Source organism: Thalia democratica, chromosome 5 (genome assembly GCF_965202585.1).
Source record: "Thalia democratica chromosome 5, ktThaDemo2.hap1.1, whole genome shotgun sequence".
Lineage (NCBI taxonomy): Eukaryota > Metazoa > Chordata > Thaliacea > Salpida > Salpidae > Thalia > Thalia democratica.
This window is the reverse complement of record NC_139169.1, coordinates 63,767,020-63,790,484: the sequence shown is the minus strand read 5'-3', so window position 1 is coordinate 63,790,484 and position 23,465 is coordinate 63,767,020. Positions and strand designations below refer to the sequence as shown.

Genomic DNA, 23,465 nt, shown 5'->3' with positions numbered 1-23,465 from the left:
TTTTAACATTTGTGATTTAGTTTCAAAAATAAACTTTACAAAAATGTTTACAAATTCATAACGGTTTGTATAAAAAGCGTTCAGTTAAAATATTTTTTTTGTTGGTTTTTATTTTTACTTAAAAATAGCCTTCTTACCTTAAACACTTTAGAACTATTACAATTATTTAGTTTTTTATTTCTTTAGAAGCAAATAAAAATGTCTTGGAATTTTTTAGATTATATAATAAAAAAGTGTGAATTAAATTTTTCCTTAAATATTTGTTCTTAAGAAAGGAGCTGGTATAAAGAAAGAGTTTTTTAATATATTCTATGTCTAAGAAAAATTTATGATTGTAAACTTTTAAATTGTTTATTGTCAACTAAAATTGTTTTGTTACTATTAGATTACTTTTAATTATTATAAGAATTATTTGTTTTAATAACATTCGAAAATTTTAAATATCTTTTAAAAACGCTTTATTATCTTAAAAACCAACATATAACTATACCTTTCATTTAATATCCTTACACCAAAACAGCTTTTAACAAATGAAATTTCTCAATTTAAGTAGCTTTAAGTTATAAAGCAGTAATTTTATTGACAATTTATTTTTTACTTATAATTTATTCTATGTTTTTTTAGTGTAAAAATAAAAATGTAGAGTCCTAATTATTCATTTTAGTATATTTATTAATACTTTCTTAATTTTTTAAGTGTTTTTATTATATTGTTGGAATGTTTTCAGTATTATTTAAATAACAATAACAACATTTTGGAAATAGCGAGTAAAGTATTTTCTTCAAATGAAAGTTAGTTAACTTTACTTGTTGGTATTTGATCATAACTTTTTAATAAAAATTTCTAAACATTTTTTTCACAATTTAAGTGGAAACAAAAGTTCTAAACAATTTACTTAAATATACAGCACAATGTTAATTTAATTGCAAAACGAAAACTTCGTAAAAAAGTTCAAAATCAAATAATCACACTAAAATAAAGTATTTGAAACAGGTACTTTCTGTCGAGCGAAAAGTAGTTTTGCGAAGCGTCAACGTTGTTCGTTTGCATCAATTCATAAACCAGTCTTCCTATCTAAAATATTTTGTATTTCATTATATACACATATTGTATATTTAACGGCAAATAGAAGCCCTCAAAGTGTTTGGTTCTAAGACCTGGTGTACTAAAAAACTTTTCGGTTATCGAGTCGCACACCACTTGGGTACCTTTTAACGTCTTGTCCAGGACAAGAGGTTTAAGATTTTTATTAGTCAACATAGTTTCAATGAAATTTTTTGAAAGAACTGTTTGAAATAATTAAAACCGTTTAAAATAATCTATCTTTGGTTTTACCTATAATAAATCTTTTTGTACGGCTATTTAAGCTTTACTAACTGCCCTATGTTCATAAAAGAACCACAGTAGCCGTAGAAAAACTAAAATTGTAAAAAATGAGTTATTTACTGTAGAGCAAGACATAAATATCTATTTGCAATTAAACTATTAAAATTAATAGTTTAAAGTATTGTATGAATAGTTTTTGTAAGTTTTATATTCTATGGTGTTTGTTTGAAAAATGCTATTACATTTTGTCTATCGAACTAAGAAACTGAATTTAAAAGAAAGCTTAAACTATATGATTTTAACTGTAAAATTAAAGCCGATTTAAACTGCTTAAAATTGCTTTATTACGTAAAATACTTTAACTACTTTAATTAAATTTTATTTTAATTAAAACAAAGCTTAATTGTTAAAAGTTTTTGCCATATAACTAAAACTTCTTAAATAGAATTATCTTATCAATTATCAAGTTAAACAAAAATAAATACTACTATATATACTTTAGTAAAAAAATAGATTTTTTCAGTAAGTTAAACTAAATTAGTTAAAACATAAACATACAATATCATTAATTTATTTTTAAATTTGTTACAAATACACTAAGAACACAAGTAATTCAGTTTAGTCAAATTTAGAGGTTATACAATTAATTAAGACAAATTATAATTTTAATATCACTAAAAAGCTTTCTTTGAATAATTTATTTTAACGATATTTTTCATTAAGTTAGTACAACGTGTGTATACGATATTGAAAAAAAATAAATATTTATTTATTATTCTTTCCTTTATAATGAACACTGATTACTTATATGTTTAAATAAATTTTGAAAAATAAAACTGATGAACCGTTGAGAAAATAAACTATGTTACTTTTATTGTACTATCATTTGAAAATAAAAAAATCAAAAGTTTTTTGTGTAGATAATAGTTTTTATTATTTTGTTATATTTTTTATTAGATTTTAATAAACACTACACATCATTTTTAAAAACTAGCTAGCAATTTTGATTGTAAAATAGGAAAGTTTAAAAAATAATCGTTCAAATTAACTTATGTAGTTAGAACTTTTAAGTTTTAACACCTGTTAACGAATTAAAAAAAGTAAAAAGTAGATTATTACAAAAAAAAACTTAAAATTCAAACTGACTAAACTTATATTTTAAAGGAAATAGACAAAATTAACTGCCTTACTAAAGTAATAGTTTTTTATTTTATTTAAGATTTGTGAGTAAAAGAATTAAATTTAAAAATATTAGCCAGAAGCTTATTTAATAAAATTTTTATATTGTCCCTACCATTACATAACACAAAGTATTTTATTTTCTCTTGCTAATAAATTAAAATTTAAATTCAAATAAAAACTTTCGAATCGATTAAGTAACTTTTTTAATATGTTTTTAGTGAATATTTATAAAGGCTTATATTACAGTTCTATTTATAAGTTCTGCTGAACGTTTCAATTTAACTGTGCAATTTACTGCGTTATAAATAATTAAACTTAACACCTGCGTTACAAATTTAACCGCTACTTGAATTACAATGAGTAATTTCAATGTAAAAGTTCAAGAAAGGCTTAAAATACGACTAATTTTGTTTTGTAAGCGACAAAATTTTCCGCATAATGTTTTTCCAATAACTAAATTTAAAGTTGTGTTCTGTAATATATACTACTAAAAACTATGAAAAATATATAAAGTTAAGCCAAAAGTCGACGTAAGTTAAATTGGTTAGCAGTTTTATTGTAAGTTTTAACCTACTGTAAAAATATTAATGTTAACATACTGTAAATCATTACTTATTAAAAAAAAATCTAGTTTTAAAGGTAACAATAAAGATCTTCATTTTTTATTGCATACAAATAATCTACCTTCAGTGTGTATTTTGGAAAAAGACTAAACTTTTACAAAGTGTGAATGAAGTTTAATTAATTTTCATTTGCAAACTAACATTGGATGAAAACGTGCACACTACGTAGTCGCACCTGGACAGCATCTCGACGTCCTTGATCGCTCCCGACAAGCTCGATTTCATGTACCTGCTGCTTGTTTTCGCCGAGTCAGCAGTGTTCTTGTCTCCTATGAACTCGTAATCGGGGTATCTGGAAAATTAAAATAAAAAAGTTGCCTTCGTGAAATGACCTAAACCTCTTTATATGTTAAAGCTTTAACAACTTATGTAAGTCATAAAGTCAACAATTTGCTAGTAGTTTACTTTTGTGTTTATGTAAATAAAACGTTAAAGTTTTTTATCTAAAGTTGAACCACGATGATAAGTATTACAATTGTTACGTTAAGTGAATGTGAGTTTAACAAGATTTCAATGCAGAACTTTGCGTTAAGCTATCAAATGTTAAAAAATAAGGTTAAACCATATACTAGGTCAATAGAAATATATCAAACTGACAATGTTAATGTTAGGACGCTAACTCATTTAAAATACTGTCTAGAATTCTACAGTTCTTAAAAATTAGAGAGTTTTCAAAAAAATTACAAAAAGTGCAGTTTAATCCAATAAAAATTAACTTGCTGGTACAGTACATTTAGAAAAAACATGTCTCCTCAAAATAACCTAAAATTAGTTAAGGTAAGATAATAGTAACCGCTATGTACTACGCTATTTAAATAGTTTAAGTACCACTTTTTATGCACCCTTGCAAATTACAGCTTTTTATTATGTAAATGAATACTCTAAACTAATATTATATATAACTTTCTACAATTCAAAATGGAATGCAACGCATATAACTGAAAAGTCCACAAAGTATTGCAGTTAAATATATGCTTCATAAGGGTTTTTTTTAATGCCTGTAATTTTTACAATGCGCAATATCTTAAACCTTGTAATACTTAAGTTTTAGAGAAAACGTAACAAACTTTAGAAACGACTAAATACTTTATATGAAAAGGTTTACTGCAAATATAGATTAATTGGTATTATTTTAAGTACTAAAACAGATTAACAGAGTATGTATTAATTAGTCATTAGAAAAACAGTCACTAGATATATTTATTATTTTAACTATTTACTATCATTCAAAATCAATAATTATAAAATAAATTTTTCAATCAATAATGGTAAAAAAACACTATTTCACTTTTGATAACCTAGCATTAATAACTAAGTACTACAAAACACAATAAAAATCATCATTTGTTAAACTAAAACTTAAACGTAACAAAACGTTTAGGAAAAGTGTCATACTGACTTTTCCCGCGCTTCGGAGAGCACTTTGGGCGCGTCCGTGGCCAAGTACACCGTTTTGTTGAAACTCTTTCCCGGGAAATTCAGCGAATAGTTTTTGTACCACTCCTCAACGTGGACCATGTAGTTCTCAATGTCGTAAAACTTGGCTTCCGAATTTTTGTCCGTTCTTCGCACTTGCACACTGTTGCACAAAAGTACAATAAGGTTTTCTATTTAAAGTTTAGTGTGTATAAAAACCACAGCCTAAACCATTAAATGTCATTTAGAAAAATTTGTGTAAAAACTTTGGTTTTTCGAGAAGTGAAACTGAAAAACTTTCATAAAAATAATCAAATCAACCAACCCGACTATAGGGTGTTTCGTCTCAATTTTCCCAAATTCCCTTCTAACCCCCTCATTTGGTTTCCACAGAAACCTGATAAACTGCCCCAGCCACCACAACGAAGGGTTGCCATGGAAAACTTGCACCTGTTCTCGCAGCCGGTCGGGGACTTTTTCGGGCGAAGTTGGTCTTTTCGGGATGTTGGCTTGAGGTATTTCGACTATCAGGTCGTTTTTGCTTTCTTCCATTCCTTAAGTTTATAAATACTTGTTAAACAAAGCGAAAAACTTAAGCTTTTATTTATGCATTTTTTACAGTGTTGTTGTGCATTGCATGCTGAAAGAATGCATCGCTACAGATATTAGACATGTATTTAGCGTTAGTAGTAAAAATAATAACTTAATGTATTGGAACGTTGGGTGTCATACTAAAAACTTAATAAAATAATAAACTAATAAGGTAATATTTAATCCGAGGTTTTAAGTAAAAGGCAGCACAAATGTTAATATAATTTTACAGGTTGAAGAGGAAAAGAAAATGCTTTGTTACCAACCAAAAAATTATGAAACATTAAATTTTACAGGAAGTTCTAAAAAAACTGAAATAAAGCTATCTATTATTATGAAAAGCAGCTTTAAAATGTTAATTTTCACCAATGTTATTAAAAAAAATTCAAACCTTTCCACTGTGTTACATTACCACCCTCAACGCTCGTACAAGTGTCGCTGACGCCTTCGAACACCGAGCTCCAGCCCTCCCCGTTGTAATAGTTCAGCACCGACTTGTCGATGACCAGCGTCCTGTTGGTGTTGTACGCGGCAACGAAGCAGTACACGACCCAGTGAACCTGGCATCCCAGCCCGCAGCCCTGGTGCTGCTCGCACAGCAGCCTTTTGGAGGTTTGGCAGTCTTTCGGGTTCTGACGGTAGAAGAGAGTGTTAGCCGCAGTTGCCGGAGTAATTTAATGGTTTTTTATTGATGCAGTATTTAAACTCAGATTGCAAAATTTGAAGATGTGAGTTTTATATGGCGAAAGTTTTAATATGAGCTAGGGTGAATGACGCTGCCGCTGTAACGGCTTTGCATTGAAAAAACAGTTAGGAGAAAATTCTAAAGCGATGTCAGCTTTTGTTTTTTGACGTAGAAGCTCAGTTGAATTCAAACTGACACGTTTAATTGGTGAACGATATGAAAAGTACTGGACTTGTCGTAAATTTTACCGTTTGAAAACGTTTTAATGAAAAGGTTATCTGCTTATTGTTACAAATTTTTTTGTGGTCTTTCCACCATTAATTATTTTAAAAATTTGTTTACAGTGATTTAATGAGTATTTCTCATTATTACTCAACTAGAACGTTTTTATAAACATTTGGTTTTCTTTAAAAGTGTTTTACATAATGTTTTCTGTCCAAACAAGTTTTACTTAAATGATTATCTTTTTTTATTGGTTTTTTTTAACTTTTGCTTTAAACATTTCAAAACTAACATGCATGGAAATGTTGTAATGTAATTGAAATATTTTTTTAATATTTAAACTCTTTTATACTAACCAAACAAGTTTTTTTAATTAAACTACTTGTTAATTTCAAGATATTTACTTAATTGTTCCTGACAAATATTGAAGTTTTTTTTCTAAAATCAAATTAAATTTTACAGTAAGTTTTTAAAATGCGTTTAAAAATGACTTGATTTTGTAAATTTAAGGTAATGATATTTTTCGTATAAAACTTATTTCTTTAATTCGAACATGATCGTTTAAGTTAACAAATATTAAAATATTTATCATTCGTACAAATAGTTTTAGGATATTTGTAAACATTTTACAAACTTGAAGTTGGTGAAGTTCATTTTGAAAGCTTTCAGTAACTTTCCTAGATAGCTCACTTTTTAATTCGTCGTTAATTTTCGATAAATCCTTAAACGATTTTTCAAGTATCCTGTGAAGTAATTTAAACGTTAAGCTTAATAAACAAATTTACAAACTTCGCAGTAAAATATGCTTTAAAAAGCTTACTTACATTATGAAGTCAAAAGTCTAATATAACTTGCGTGAACGTAATAAAACAAAACAAAGTTGTTATAAAACAATGTTTTATAGCATTTACACCATAATTAAATTACAATTAAGTTCAATTGACCGAAATAAGCTATGAACGTTTACAAAAAAAAAACTTTTTATATTCAAACACCTTTCTTTTGCTTTAAACTGCTCGAAATATACGTTTGTATCGAATTTCTTGCGATTTCCATCGACTACACGCGATATTTCTTTCAGGTTAGACCATGTGTCGACCAGCAAGCAGTCTATTCCGTTCGCTTTGTTGTTTTCACACGGTTTTGTGTTCAACCGAAGTAGATCTAAAAAAACAAAGCGTCAATACAAAATGAATTTAGTGAATTTTTAATTAACTTATTTCCCTGAAACTTCAGATTTTTTCAGGTTGGTATTTCAATCAACTGGACTTCCTTAAATTACAAGCATAAAATATTATGCTTAGAAATTTTCTTGTTTAGTATACTGTATATTTTAATCAAAGTGCATTTAATGTGTTTAAGTTGTATATTAAAAGGTAACTTTAGTATGTTTAAAGCGAATTGTCTTAATATCAAAAGTAATAATTTCGTAGTAAAATATTTTAAATAGATAGCTAAGTCTTTTTTTTTTTGCTTTTCAACGAAATAATAATAGTTAACAACCTTTTCTAAAAAATTGAAAGTAAAATGTCCATTAGAATATATTAATTAAGTGTAATAATAGATGTATAGATATAAAATAACTTTATTAAACTAGTATTTCAATTTTAAAAACATTTTAATCTTTTATTGTTTATTTTAAATTAAATTATAGTTTTTATTGCATCCAAATCCTATAATTACTGATTTTTAATAAACAGATTTAATTACTAAACTTTTATAATATTTTTTTTATAAAAATAAGATCAAAAATACTAAATAAAATAATATTAATCTTACCTGCATTAATTGTTTCTTTTGTTGTAAATTGAATTTTCTTGGGAAAGCTAGAATTTATAAAAAAAAATTTCTCACTTTTATCTTTTTAAACTTAAATTAGAGTATTTAAATGTACTTCACTTAAAGTTTTATTAAATATTTTGCTTACCTAGTATACTATGAAAATTTGTAAGCATAGTATATGTAACAAAAATTTAAAGATTAGTTGAAAATATTAAACAAAAATAAGCCATTGACAAATATTTCATATTTTCAAGTTTGTTAGGAAAATAAAACATACATGCAAAAATTAAGTTTTTGAAACGTAGCTAATTGGTTTAAACTGTTATTTGAAATAGTTAACTTGTAAATTCCTTTATATTAATAATTTTAAAGATAATTTTTTTTTAAACTTTAGTAAGATTTACTAAACCTAAATCTTCAAGTGTACTTTTGTTATAGTATGTATGTTTAGATTTTTTTAATTTCTATCTAGTTTTGTTTTAGATAATCAGTTAAAAAACTTTAAACAACTTTCAAGCAACTACAATCTATTAGGAAGCTTTGAACAATAAAAACTAGAATATTAAACATGCAACTAAAAATCTTTGGTAAACTACTTACCTATTTTTAGTATTCATAAACAAACTTAAAGAGCAGAATATTATTAAAACAATAAAAAATGATAAAACTTTTTTATCTATTTCCATTTTGCAATTTGTCTCTGAAAAGTAGTTTAAAATCTATTTTGTTTTAAAACTATTTACAAATTTCAAAATTTTTAATTAAATTTAAACTTAATAGTTTTTCATTATTTTACAATGTGATTTTAGCTCCGTGAGCTCATAAGTTAAGTTCTAAGTTAATTAAATTAAAAAGAGTTTCTTTAAAAAGAAAAAAAAAAAATAGTCTAGATATTAATAAACATCTATATTACCAAAGTAACTGTTATCTAACTTAAAATTTGGAAAATTTAAAAAGTAGTTTACTGCAGCAACCAATAACTTTATTGCTAATAACAAACATAGTTTTTATTACACTTTAGGGGGCTTTATTAACAGTTTGTATTTGTCACATTGTGATTTACGGGGGAGTGCCCCGGGGTGGTGGACACATTAGTGTCCACGCCAAATCGTGGGGAAGGCTTTCTAGGGGGTAGCTTTGCTACATTTAGACTAGATGGGAGTTTTCTAGTTAGGGTCCATGTTAAGTAAAATTTGAGACTAAGATAATTTAATTTTATAAAAGAGTCAATGCAAGATAATAAATCTATTAAGTTTTAAACTCAATAAACAAGTACAAATCTACAAAGTTGGCAAATTAGTCAATTGTAAAAAATAGTTTAAATAAATATCAGTCCTAACAAAATTGTATAAATTAGGAAATAAGTCAAATATAAAAAACCTAGCAATGTAATAATATAACATAAGCCCCTAATAATATTGTACAAATAAGCAGTTAAATATGTTACTTTATTTTGAATTAACTGCTGAGTTGAAATTCAGCTGTTCAAAAGCAAATATATAGTTTGTGTCCAAAAGAGTAACAAATCCAAGTCAAATAAGCTGTGAACATGGTTGCCACTCATCAAGCTGAGAAAAATTTCCTGACTTTTCCTGACTTTTTCCTGACTTTTTACCAAAATTTTCCTGACTTTTCTAAATCAAACTCTTAAATTAAACTTATTCTAAAATACATAATCTAACACTTTAAACTATATAAAGCTTCCAATCTAATTTTAATACAGGTTAAAAACAATAGTTTTTTGCTGAATTCTATCATCAAACTTCCAGTACATCACTTAAACCATCTGTCTATGATTGATGATTGTAATAAACAGCTCTATCAGCAAAATATTTGTATTATTACCTTATAAACACAGCTTGTCTGAAAAAAGAAACAATTTTTTAGCAAATCCTAGCATAAATGTATCTAGATAAACAAACGACATATAAGGAACTTTTACAATTAAAACCTTGAATTAATAACGAACTTTCACAACTAAAATCCTAAAACAATAACAAATTTTCACAGTTGAAACCTTAAAACAATAAAGAACACAATTTTTTAGAATTTCCTAGTATAAATGTATCTAAATAAACGAAACGACATATAAGGAACTTTTACAATTAAAACCTTAAATCAATAAGTAATTTTCACAACTCAAACCTTAAAACAATAACGAACTTTTACAGTTAAATCATTAAAACAATAAAGAACTTAATCAAATACTGTTTTTTTAAATGAATGTACCAAAATTTATTTTCTCCATTTTTTATTAGCACTTCAACCTCTTCATCTAATACTAAATTAGTATAAAATTTGTGACAAATAAATATACTCTTATTTACTTTAAAAACTTGAATTACTCTACAAAAAATACAAATAATAAGTAAACTTAATCTTGGCATATACCTCTCTTATAACTTATTTTATAAATTTAAACAAATTTGTAAAACTATAAAGAGGTAAAGTATACACATTAACTTGTTACATAAAATACTTAACTAACTGCTTAGTTATAAAGAACTCAATTGTTTACTTAAACAAAAAACTCTTTGATTCTTAAATTATGCTAGATAAACTTTTGTGTATATATCACAGTTTCACTTTGGAAGTGTCCTTGCTACAGATCATCAATACTAAAAAGCTTACAAAATTTGCTTGTTCAAGTAGGGTACTTGTTCAATATGTTAATAGAAAATTTTTGCAGTTTAATAAAGGATATTTTACTAATTTATACCAGCTGAAGGCATTCGAAATAAAATTAAATATTTTTGCAAATTTTTAGGAAAATTTTGGAATTTTTTTCTGACTTTAAAGGACTTTTAATTAATTTTTACCACTTGAAGGCTTTGGGAAACAAGGAATTTTGTAAATTTAAACTGACAAACCTGACTTTTTTTTTATTTTATCAAATTTCCTGACTTTTTTTCAATACCCACCATTTTTTCCTGACTTTTCCTGACTTTTGTAATTTTTTCAAATTTTTCCTGACTTTTCCTGATTTCCTGACTTTTCCTGACCGAGTGGCAACCCTGTGTGAATGTACTGATACTAAAATTCAAATATCAAACTGTGTCAAAACAAGTAAGAAATTCAAATATCAGATAAGCTGTAAATTGACAGATACCAATATTCAAATCCAAATATCAAACTGTGTCAAAACAAGCAACAAATTCAAATTTCAGATAAGCTGTAAATGGACAGATACCAATATTCAAACCCCAAAATCAAACTGTCAAAACAACACAGAAGTTGCTGCAATCCAGTGATCAAAAATGTGTATGCGTTTCTTGCATCATTAATCAACTTTTATGCATAATGATAAGTGATTTGTCAATTAGTAATGTGCTGATTAAGATAAGCTACACAACTTCACCCTGATATCCATTGCCCAACATCAGGGATGCATTTACCAATGCATTACAACATATAAACAGAGTTTAAAAAACTTTGACAGCCTGCAAAAATAATTTTTAGTCCGTTATTATATTTTTATGTTATGTATGTACACTACCGTTGGTTTATAATTATTTTTATAAGAAATACACATATGCTGAACAAAAAGTGATACAAAACCTTTAAATATATGCTTTGAAACAATTTTTTCGGTAAATAAACTCAAATTACATAGATTTAATTTAAAATTACAGCAACTCATTACTACCAGCTTCTCACATCTAATAAAGATATTTTTTACGAGAATTTAAAAAACACTGCAATAAAGCTGTACATTGAGTATTAAAAAAAACGCTTTGCTAAAAAAGCTTGAAAATTGAACCAAGTTGTTTCCAAAATACTTGCTTACAAACTATGTATAATGAGCCAACTCAAAATTTTGCATGGCTTGCAACTTTTTTCTTCGTTTCTCTTTTTCTGCGCTGTAAGTAATTGTAATCACCTTTAACATTTTGTTACATAAAGTAAGTTTCCCGGTATATTTTAAAATAAAGGTTAGCCTTAAAGGTATAAAATACATACACAAGTGTTATGTAGCATTAACAATACAAGTGTTTTATAACTTTGTAATTTGTATCATTAGCAATTTAAACATAAGTATTGTTAATCAGTTTTAGTTTTTTCTTTTATGTTAATATTTCACAAGTATTGAATAAATGATTTATTGAGGTTTTACAGGAAATGATTAAGCTTTTAAAGTTTTGCTGTTTTAAACAATTAATAAGTTTTTTGCAGACTGTTTAATTAACTTTTTCCGACTAAAAAAAAACAAACTAGTGCTAGAAATTTTTGAAATTACCATTTATTAAAGTATCTCTATATAGTAAACAAAGAAAATAATTTATATTAAAATAAATAAATAAAAAAAGTTTTTAAGTTCCTGTGAAAAAAAAAAGTTTAATTAAATAAAATTAGTAGTTTAAACTTCGTTCATTTCTTTAATTGCGTTCAAAACTGTTTGTTCCTTAAAAAATAATAAAGTAAGTAAAAATGATGAATTAAAGTAGAACAATAAACTGTATTTGTAATAATAAACAGTTTTAGTAAACTTAAATGACAGTTACTTTAATGACACTTTTAATGGCTTTTAATTTTCTCATGAAAAGTTTATGTTTTAAGCAAATTTTAATCACGCTTTTAAAATAGGATAAGAGAAAGTTATTTTTTTTAATTTAACGTACATATACTACACCTAAATGAAATCTTTCTCACTTTTATTAAAAATTAATTACTAAAAAAAAAAATTAGAAAATAGAACTAGCTGTCCGTTAAAAAATTTTCTACTTACAAGTCAAACTTAAACTTTTTTTGACAATAACTTACTTTGTTACGAAGCAACAACTGAATATTGCTCAATCATGAATAATTATACAACTTAATGAAGCTTTAATTATTTCTGTTAACTAATTACTTTAAATGGAACTTGGTTTTTGATAACTAGCTTTAATGGAACTTTATGTTTGAATACAATATTGATTAAGTTTATTAGTTTTTGCCTTGTTGTACTATACACTGTTTATTTTTAGATTTATTTATAAATAACTAAATTAAATATCAGATTACTAACAACATAAGCAAAATTGTATGCTGCTATTCAAAATTCAACCAACTAGTTTTAAAAACAAAAAATTACATAAAAATAAATAAATTTACGTTTAAATAAACGTTTTGTACTTCTTATAAAATTCAATGTCTAAAAATAGGTCTAGACTGTAAAATAACAGAGTAGTTGCCAATAAGACTTATTTTATTTATTTGTTTTTAGTTCTTGATATCATAAACAGGCTGCTTAAAGTTTTAGCATTAGTTTTTATTCATATTTATCTTCTACGAATGATGTAATTAGCGAGTACTTACCTTACGAGCAGCAAAACAAACAAATCCTGTAAACCGTTCTGTCTGAAAACACATTTTAAATCAATTTTTTTAGCAATGAAATTTTAAATTATAAACACAAAAAAAAAGTTTGTTGTGCAGCTGATCTACAAAACTTAATACAGTACTTAACTTTAGCACGGTAGGTCAGTATGCACATCGTCACTTTAGCTCGAAGCGTCATTTTAGGATGCTGCGACATTTCTGAACATTATCATAAAGCATCTGACTAAAACTAAAACTGCGGCCCGCGGAAAATTTTGAAACTTGAAACTTGGCCCGCGAGAACCAATTGCCTGCCGATCCCTGGTCTAGAACGAAAACAACGTATAAAGGCTGTAAATTCTCATAACCTTCTAAACTGGGCTTATTAAACAAACTAGCATTTATTAAGATCTTAAAAACTTTTACACTAGCATAATTTTTTTTTTTCTACACAAACAAAAAAAAGAGAGCTTTTGTAACACTTAAGCGTTTACCGTTTATAAAAAATTATTTTTGACCATTAATGCGTTTCTCACATTATAAACGAGGATGTTTTATACATTAACTAAAAAAACTTTATTTTGTTATACATAAATAGTCATCTTAAAAATTTTCTTTTTCTAGGTTTGTTGTAAAAATTTAAACAAACTCTTTTTTCTATTTTGGTTTTTAAGTGTTAAGATCAAATTCTTATCTTAAAAGGTTAGAAACTTTCTAAAAAACATGTTTAAAAATAAGTTTTTTTTAACATGTTGCAAGCTATTTTTACTTTAAGATAACGACAAGTTTTGCATCAAAAACAGTTACTTTTATATATAATGAAAGTTATTTTTACAATAAATTCCAGTACTTAGCACTTATAAAACAGATAGTAGATTCATAAATCACATAACATATTTGAAACAAATGTAACAGGTTTAAAAACATGTTAGTAAAAATTTGTGCTGATGAAAAACTAAGTTTGTGCTCAAAAAACTAGTTTGAAGCTTTAGTTACGCCACAATGATATTCATCATTGAAATGTTTTATTGCTAATATAGTAACTTAAACGCTAGATTTCAGACACAATAAAAATTTATTCGTCGCACGTAAAATTAGACTCTTTTTATTAAAATTTAAGCTTCATACTTGATCTCAAACTTTTGATAGATCAATTTGAATTTTCATGGTTTGAATTAAGTATATTTGATTACTTTAACTTTTAGAAAACATAATTACTCCACATGATTATTTAATTTTGTTTATATAGACTTTTAAAAAACTCTAAACGCATCTCTTATTGTTTTGCAAATTTCTCTAAGTTATCAAAAAAAAATTTGTTAAAGTTGTAGTATAATAAAAATTCGAACATATCTTTAATATTTTATTTTGGTTTTAATTAAAAAAACAAGTGTTTGTTGGTAAATTAACAAAATAGTTGTTTAACTTTTACTTTACATTTATTCTCATTCCAAGTATCATCAATCACAAGTACGAAATTAGTTTAGATAAATTTAAAATACTTTAAAGTATTGTCTAGACTTTTTCAGTCAGGCCGTACAACTTTTTGTTCAACAATAGGGTATTTTCAACGGTTTACTGTCATTTCTAACCCGCAATCTTTTCTAATTAGATAATTTCTAACTCGACCATATCTAATCCGATCACTTCTAACCCGATCATACCTAACCCGATAATTTCAAATTCGAATTAACCAGATCATTTCTTATCGGATCACGTCTAACCCGATTATTTATAATCCGAAAATTTTTAACCCGATCATATCTACCCGGTTATTTCTAACCCGATTGCTTCTTACCCGATCATTTCTTACCGAATCACTTCTAACCCGATTATTTTTAACCCGATAATTTCTAACCCGATCATATCTAACCCGATTATTTCTAACCCGATTGCTTCTTACCCGATCATTTCTTACCGAATCACTTCTAACCCGGTTATTTTTAACCCAATCATTTTTAACGCTTTCAGTAAAAATTTGTTGTTTTTCGATTAATTCTAACCAGTGTTTATTTTAAAACCGAATCAATGTTAACAAAATTGTTCTTAAATTAAAACATGTTTTACTTTATCTTAAGCAAAACTTAAAGTTTATCTAGTTTGCATAAAAAAAAACTTTAATAAAGTATTTATTTAAACTTGTTATAATTTCAAATTGCTTTCCTTATTTGAATTTTTTCTTCATATCAGCCTTCTTAAATCGAACTTTTTTTTCTGATTATACTAATATTTATTACATGTTTTTTTTTAAATTCTGCTTTGTTGAATTCTCAAAATTAAGCTGTTTTAACTACATTTAAGTTATATATTCTTGTCATTTAGTTAACTAGAATGTAATTGTAACACAAGTTATTTAAAAAAAAAAAAACTGTTAAAATTTAATTTTAAGACACAAAGACTTTCATATAACAGTCTATAAGCTTTGTTGTAAGTCTAGCGTGAGCGTTGCATAGCTGATGACTAATGCTAATCTATTACAATTTCATAGTCTGTAAGTTTTAATTTTAAGCTTAAAAATTTGCGCAAAATATTCTACAACTTGTAAGTATCTGTTTATATAATGGAATACATTAAACGACTTAGAACAGTTTTGTTTTATTCAGTGGAAAATAGTACTTTTAGAAATAACCACTTAAATAGATTTGTTTATTAATGTAACAAGTCCAAAGGTTATCAAATCTCGTCCAGTTAATCTTTAAAAAAAGTTTCGCTGAAGTTTATATAATATCCAAAATGTTTAAATTAAGACTCGAATTGATGCTTAAGTTGATATATTTATTCTTTTACAATTACATTTACTTTATAAACTTTTTTACGATCTTTTGCTCGTAAATATAAATATTTTAACCATAAACATTTTTATAAAGTTCTTTTATATGTTTTTATTTCGTTTGTGCTTACGTTTTTTTTAACTTTTCCAAATAAAGTAAACATAAAATAATAAGTACATCAGCATAAGTTTTATTTTAGTTGTACTTAAAACAACTAAAATGAATACAAATGAAAATTCTTTTCATATATTATATAAACTTAACTGAATATTTTAAAAAAGACTAACTAGACGAGATTTGATCATCCTCACACGTGTGGTATTAAAAAACAAGTCTGTTTAAGTGTTATTAATACTTTTCGCTTTAAGTAGATATTTATTAATAAAACAAAAGGTAGATAGTCAGTCGACATTACATGCTTTTCCGGTTTCTTAAATTACATAATTGTTTGATGGGTTTCATTTATTTATCTAGAAATTTAAGTTTTTCAATAAAAAAAACTAAAATTTTTTTAAAAACTAATAAACTAATAAAATAATAAAACTAATAAAAAACTAATGTTTGTTTTAATTTCCTTATCTAATTAGGTATGTGCAAATTTTAAATGGAAACTAACTGACTTTAATGTCGTAATAATTTACACAACAACTGTGTATGTAACGTTTGCGGTAGACTTACAGCATAGCTTATAGACTGTAATATGAATACCTTCGTACCTGACTATTACATTTGTAAAGGTATAACTTAAGAAAAACTTTTTGTGTTTAATTGAAGTAATTAGAAAAGAAAATTTCACTTAAATATAGTTATAACAGCTTTCTTTAAGAACCCTATATATTAGAATTTCAAAAAGTTTTCAAACAGTTTATTTAATGAAAAAACATTTAAAACCAGGAAAAACTTAAGACATTTTTCTTGACTTAAAAATTTCAACACACAACAGTTTCATTGCTCTTAAAGTATAAATTTTACAGAACTTGAAAGCTAAATGATACAGCTAAATCAAATTTTTTTTTCCGATTTCGGGATTTTTGGGTTGGAAATAAGCCCATAGAAAAACAGGTGTTTTTTAGTCTGCGTAGCATATCTTTTAAAACAACATAAATTTTTACTAATTTTATTTTAATTATTTTTCAGTGATTTAACTACAATAGTCGGTGTTTTTGTTTTAATATAAATTTTGTATTTTTTGGGATATTGGCTTTTTTTCAGTTTTTGTCATTATTTAGCATCTTCCTACTTAATCGAAAAAAAACGAAATTCTTTGACGAACAACGATATTTTTTTAAACTAAAAAAAAAAAAAATGCTAAATAAAACATTTTTCAATGTTACGGAATCAAAAAAAAACATTTATAGACCCTTTTGTGGTTCATAGTCTGCGTAACATATTAAAAAATGTTAATTCACTATTTTTTTAATGTTTAACAAAGATTTTTTTACTCGTCAGCGAATTTAGATTAGGATAAAAAATATAAGTAAGAAGACTCTAATTTTTTTCTATTTTAGAATGATTGTCGTAAAGTAAATCTTATATAATGAAAAAAAAGTTCAATATAAGAAGATTGATAAAAAGAAAAAAACGTCAAAATAAGGTACTGTTTTTAAACTTAATTTTAAAACAGCAAGGTATCTATTTACTAAAACTAGTTTTCTTTTCTTTTATAGTATTAAAGCAAACACAAAGCCTTCCTTAAATTTGAAAAACTTTTAATAGTTTCAAATATAAGAAAACTTATATTACATTTTAATTATACAGTTTATTGACAACGGATAAGCAAAAAAGTTTAATCACGGGACCTGGTGTACAAACCAAAAACTTTTAACTATTAAGTCACACACCACAGTTGTACTAATAAATCGACTTTTTGTTTTAAACTAAACTTTCCACAGTAAAAAGAAACGACCACACAAGCTTTGCTCAAAAAGCCGTAGAGAAAGCTTAAATTTATCCCTAACTTCTTCTTTTTAGATAACCATACTGTATAAATATTATTAATTTTTTTTTGTTATTAATTAGAAACAAAATTATAAAACACAGTTTACTCTTACAGAAACCAAGTTAAAACAATGTAGTTGTAGAATGAGTATAGCTAAGAGACTAGATAATTATTAACACTATATATTTAAATAAAAAAGTTTAAACTTTTTTAAGAATGTGCAAAGTTATTTAAAAGGGAATAAAAAAGTAATAGAGATTACTTGAATTTGTATTTTATCTTGACCTAAAACTTATCGATACGTATTTTATCTTTCTTAATGTTTAAATATAATTGATAGGAGATAAACAAATACCTATTAAGTTAAATCAAATATTAAAAGAGTTCCTGAAATTATTTAAGGAATGTAAGTATAACTTAGAAAATTCCGTTTCGAGATAAATATTTTGCTTTAAGATCTAAATATTTGTTGTTTAACTTATACCTTTATTAACTATGATTTTGATTTAACCTAATGTTTTGATTGATTAAAGTTGTGGTAATCAATATGTTTTTAGTATGTATAAGTCTTCAAACTTAAACAAAATCAATTAAGCGATGTAACTTTTTTATCAACTTTGCTTAAAGATTAGTAATAAATTTGAATAAAAGAAAGTTATATAGCAATATTGTAAATATAAGAAGTAACTGATTATATAAAAAAAATTATTAGTGTTGAAATTTTGAAGCAGGCTTATAATCTCAGTTGAACTAATTGTAAAATCTGATTTTAAAAAATATTAAGTAAGTCTTTATTGTGAAACAAAAACGCAAAGAAGTTTAAAGTTTTTACTACTTTGATATAAAGTTTGCATTTCCATTTTAAATATACTTTTATTAAATTTTATTTTAGTAATAAGTATAGTAGAATGTTTTATTCTCATACTTTATGAATAAAATTTACTGATGTTACACATTGTTTTTCATATTGAAACTCTTCACTTGAAGTTTAAAAAGAGTCAAGGTTAAAGCTAATTCAAAGTTAAATTGTTTCTATACAACTAAGGTTGTTGGTTTGTAATAATTTAACATGTAAACTGTTAAGTAAAACTTGTACTTTAAATAATCGTTTAAGTTAGAAATTAAATTGATTACAAAAGTAAAGCTAATAATACTTTAAAAAACTAAACTGCAGCTAATTGAAAAAATTTATATTTTCTACGCTGGTTAATTTTTTTCTGTGTAGATTAGATATTACTTTACTCCTCCTGGTTTGTGGGCAAGTGGATGGCAGTTCTGGTGCGAAATCAGCACCTGAAATTTGGCTGAGTTACTTTATCGTCAACGGTAGTTTGCAAACAAGAACTCCCAGGTTGGTTGACCAAAATAGTTTATAAAGTTGAATAAGTTTATAATAGTTTAGCTTTTTTAAACATTTTGGTAAAATTTGTTAAAAAAAACATAAATAAATTGATATTTGAAACTGAAACTGTAGTAAAAGAGTTAGTAAAATGTTTTCTTAAAACTGTTATTTCATTGTTTATTGCACATGTAAAATTTATAATTAATCAATAACTTGAATAAACTTCAGTAACATGAGTCAAAAACAACATTAATAAACATAGGTAATGACGGTCTAACATATTCTTTAATATCATATATATAATAATCAACTTTAGTCAAATGTAATTTAAATATTTAGTAAAGCACAAAATATATCAAAAAAAAGCAGCACAAGAACGTACAAGTTTAATTGTACTACTAATCTTTGTATTAAAAGAAAAGAATTATACTTATGAGAACAAGTTAACAACAAGTTGACAGGCATTTAAGGGTTACTCCAGGTACTTGAATTGTTCATGACGATCTAGTTAATTTTCTACCGGCAAGGGGAACAATACTTTGCGGCTCGATGGAAATATCAAAGCTGGTAAGCCGGTTAGATTAGATTCTACTTTGGATTTTTCTAAAATTTTAAAATTTAGCTCCTTACAAATGTAAGTTTACTTATTTAGGTCGCTCATTTAATACTAACGTAGTATTTAAATAACTTTAACTAAATTATTGAATAAATTATGTTGTTCCTCAAACAGAAAAGGTTCGATATTACTTCTAACGAGTTGAATGATAAAGGATGGCAATGTTGGTTTGAAAAACAAAATGACCATTCTATTAAATGTTTTTACCGCCAGCATTATGGCGAAATAGAATTACAAGTTTTTTTAGTTATAGAAAATATTTACACATGAAATGTGTAAATACACATAAAAAAATGTTTATACTAGAAAAGTTTTATAGCAAAATATGTTTAAAATACATTTGTGCAGAAATAAAATGCATTTTATCTTAACGTAGGAAGTAAAAATTACAAATAAATATGGTTTTTTGTAGCTTAGCTTTTATTAGTAACGCTATAATTAGAGCAAAAGGCACGTTATTTTTATTTGTGTTAGCAATAGTATCCTGGACAAGACGTTAAAAGGTATCCGTGGTGTGCGACTCAACAACCGAAAAGTTCCTTGTGCAGCAGGTCCTAAGGCCAAGTATTTTGAGCGTTTTTTGACGTTCTATAAACTAGTAAAAATAGTAACATATGTTTTGATGAATTAAAAATTATTTTTTTTTTACAAAAATTACTCGAGCATGATATTTTAATTTTAAACTAGCAATTTTTTTTAAATATTCTGTGCTGACTTAGCATTGTAACCTGTTAAATAGTATAGTTATAAGTAGTGATGTACCGGACCCAGATCCGGACTTTTTATTTTTATTAGGATCCGGCCGGACCCGGATTCGGACTTTTTTTTCAAGTTAGAATCCGGCCGGAACCGGATCCGGACTTTTTTTTCATATCAAGATCCGGCCGGATCCGGATATCAGACAAAAATGACAATATCCGGCCGGATCCGGACCCGGATAGTGAGTCCGGTACATCACTAGTAATAAGTTATAGTTATATAATATAGATTTCTATGTGCAAGCCGCCACACAATTACTCGAGCATGTTTAACCAGTAAACAGTAATCTTTATGTCATAAATTGTAACAGCTCTGCTATGGAGTAATTGCAATGTTCAAAAAACTCTTGACTAAAAGTTAGATACTTCATGTATAAACTATTTTTCCATGATATTGTATAAAAAATATACAAGCAGGGGTTTAAAAAAATTTGTCCGTAAAGCAAAATTTATGGTCATTATGTGTTTTTAGTTAAAAATACTAATCTAGAACAAGCAAATTTAAAGATTTTTGTAGAAATGTTTTAAGAATACGCTCTTTTTTTATCTTGTTGATAAAACAATCTTAAAATGCTGTTAGTGTTGCTGTTGACTATCATTAATTTTTGCTTAGATACTTTGTCTTGTGTTATCACTAATATTGGCATCTAATAAAACGCATTTTGATTAGCTTAATTGTATAAAAAAGTAACACAATAAAATTAAACAAACCTATAGTTGAAAATAGTCATACGTTTATTCAACTGTCAGTCCACATTTAATAAAAAACGATGGAGATGGAATTTAAGTTTACGCGTGCTAAACATTACGTTACTGTTATTCCAAAATGTTCGTGTCATAGTTGGTTTAAAAGGCTTATTAATTGGTTGTGGAAAGTTTTAGTCCTTACGTAAGAAAGTAACGTTAAATTGTAAGTATATATGTATATTACTTAATCATTAAAACCTATATAATTGATAGAAAGGATATAAATACTTGAAAATTAAAAAAATAGAGATCCGTAGGCATTTACTAGTCGTCTAAAATTAAAAACTTCCCGTCAACTATGCCTATGACCTTTATTGACTTTTTATTTCCAATTAAACAATATCTAATTAAAAAATATACATGATCACAGCCACTTTTCCCTTTCATGGGCAACAGTTTGCCAATCCCTATAATAAAGTTTACTACAATTGTTTTAGAATAGATCCAACCCGCAAAAGCTTTTTTCTATACAGTACGGCCCGAGGCCAAATTTTTCTAGCAAAATTAGCCAGCAAGTTATAATAGGCTGCTTAGTGCCGACCTCTGTTTTACTTAAAAAAAAAAGTAAAAAACATTAAAAATTCAAAACAACATGTAAGACTTTTAAAAGTAATAAACAAAAATTGATACCTTAATGCAATGCTGAACAATATAAGCTTTTTTGTATTAATTTTCAAACAATTGTTTTCTATGACGAGATGTTTAAAAGAACTGAACATGGATGACTTGTTTATTGAAATAAAGTTATGACTGAGATACTCAGAAAAGTTAAAAAATGTATATTAAATAATGTTGTTATGCTTATTAGTTGTTTGATTATTTGGATTCAAAAACAAGTTTATTTTCTTGTGTTTTTAGACGTTAGTAAGTAAAGGAGATGCTTATGTTACAACGTCAAATTAGTTAATGGAAAACTTCACTTTAGACCATTTGTTATTGAAAACGCATTCTAATAAAAAAACTTTTACTGTTAGTAGAGTTGGTAAATAGAGTCCAAATGAATGTAAACACTTTGAAAGCGAACTAAGTGTTGATGTGTTGATAAAAAAAAGGAAATAAAAAGCTAATTTATAACTAGTAAAACAATTAACTGCTCTTAGTCATGGTAATTTTTACATTCAACAAATATTTATCACAGTTTTGTATCAAGAATGAGACTATTGTATTTAATGTTGTACAACCAAGTCAAACTTTAAAACTTTGTAGTGAAAAAAAAAAAACTGAGTCCTGTTAAAAAATTAAAATATATATGTTCTCTAAATGGTACAAAACGCAAGGAAAGGCAACTTCATAACGGATAATGTTGGTTTACTTAGAAATGTTAATGGCTCAGTCAATATAGTATTTGTTTCCGTTTCACAAAAGTTCTAAAAACGAGCATAAGAAAGTAAAAGTTTTGATCAATCAAAGGTTTGTCTAACTTGATTCAACCGTTAAAGTCTCTACTGAGAAACAATGAAATTTTGACAACTGTGCACTTTCTTCTGCAAGGCTCAGTTAGTAGGTAACAACACTTAATTGATAGTAAAATGTCTTGAAAAAAGAAAAAAGAAAAGAAGTGCTTAGTTTTAGCTAGCTAGTAAAAAAGTTGGCAACCAGAATACGAAAGTTTTTTGATGGTAAGGATTTTTTCGAACAAAACTCCAAGGTCTAGAGAATGACTTGTAATAAGCTTAGTGAAAACATCCAATAGGTTAAAGTTTTTTGAAGAAAAAAATGAATAAGAGAACAAAATGAGGTTTAAGATTCAGATTTTCTAGATATAATCAAGTTTCTCCCGATCAAACGAAGCCTCAAGTCGAAACAAAATTAAAGGCAGAGGCTAGCTTTAAGTAATTCTAAAGGATTTATTATTCTAAGAAAAGCTTACAAATTTAGATCACAATAAAATATATTTATCGTTTTCTGTCAAGTACCTATGTGTTTAAGGTATTTGTAAATCTATAAATAGTTTATTAGTTTATAGACGTAAAATATTAGTGTTTTATCTTTTTAGTATTATTATTTTATATTAATTCGATCAATCACTTTAGGTTCAAAACATTTAGTTATATCAATAAACATAACTAAAAATAAATATCATAAGTTACCCGAAAACAATAGTTTTACACAACAAAGTTTTATTAAAAGTTAAACTGTTAATAATAGAACGGATATTATGCTAAGT

General features: G+C 26.1%; 1 protein-coding gene across 1 annotated transcript; it reads right to left on the bottom strand.

The window, feature by feature from the left end:
• Positions 1-957: 957 nt before the first annotated feature.
• LOC145836743 (alpha-(1,6)-fucosyltransferase-like) lies at positions 958-13,342 on the bottom strand. The gene is made up of 8 exons (XM_082944519.1): positions 13,264-13,342; positions 7,041-7,209; positions 6,680-6,788; positions 5,530-5,770; positions 4,873-5,101; positions 4,531-4,710; positions 3,273-3,423; positions 958-1,074 (listed from the first exon to the last, which is right to left on the bottom strand). Exons 1-8 carry the CDS (start codon positions 13,340-13,342, stop codon positions 958-960), a joined length of 1,275 nt encoding a protein of 424 aa, XP_082800645.1.
• Positions 13,343-23,465: the final 10,123 nt, after the last annotated feature.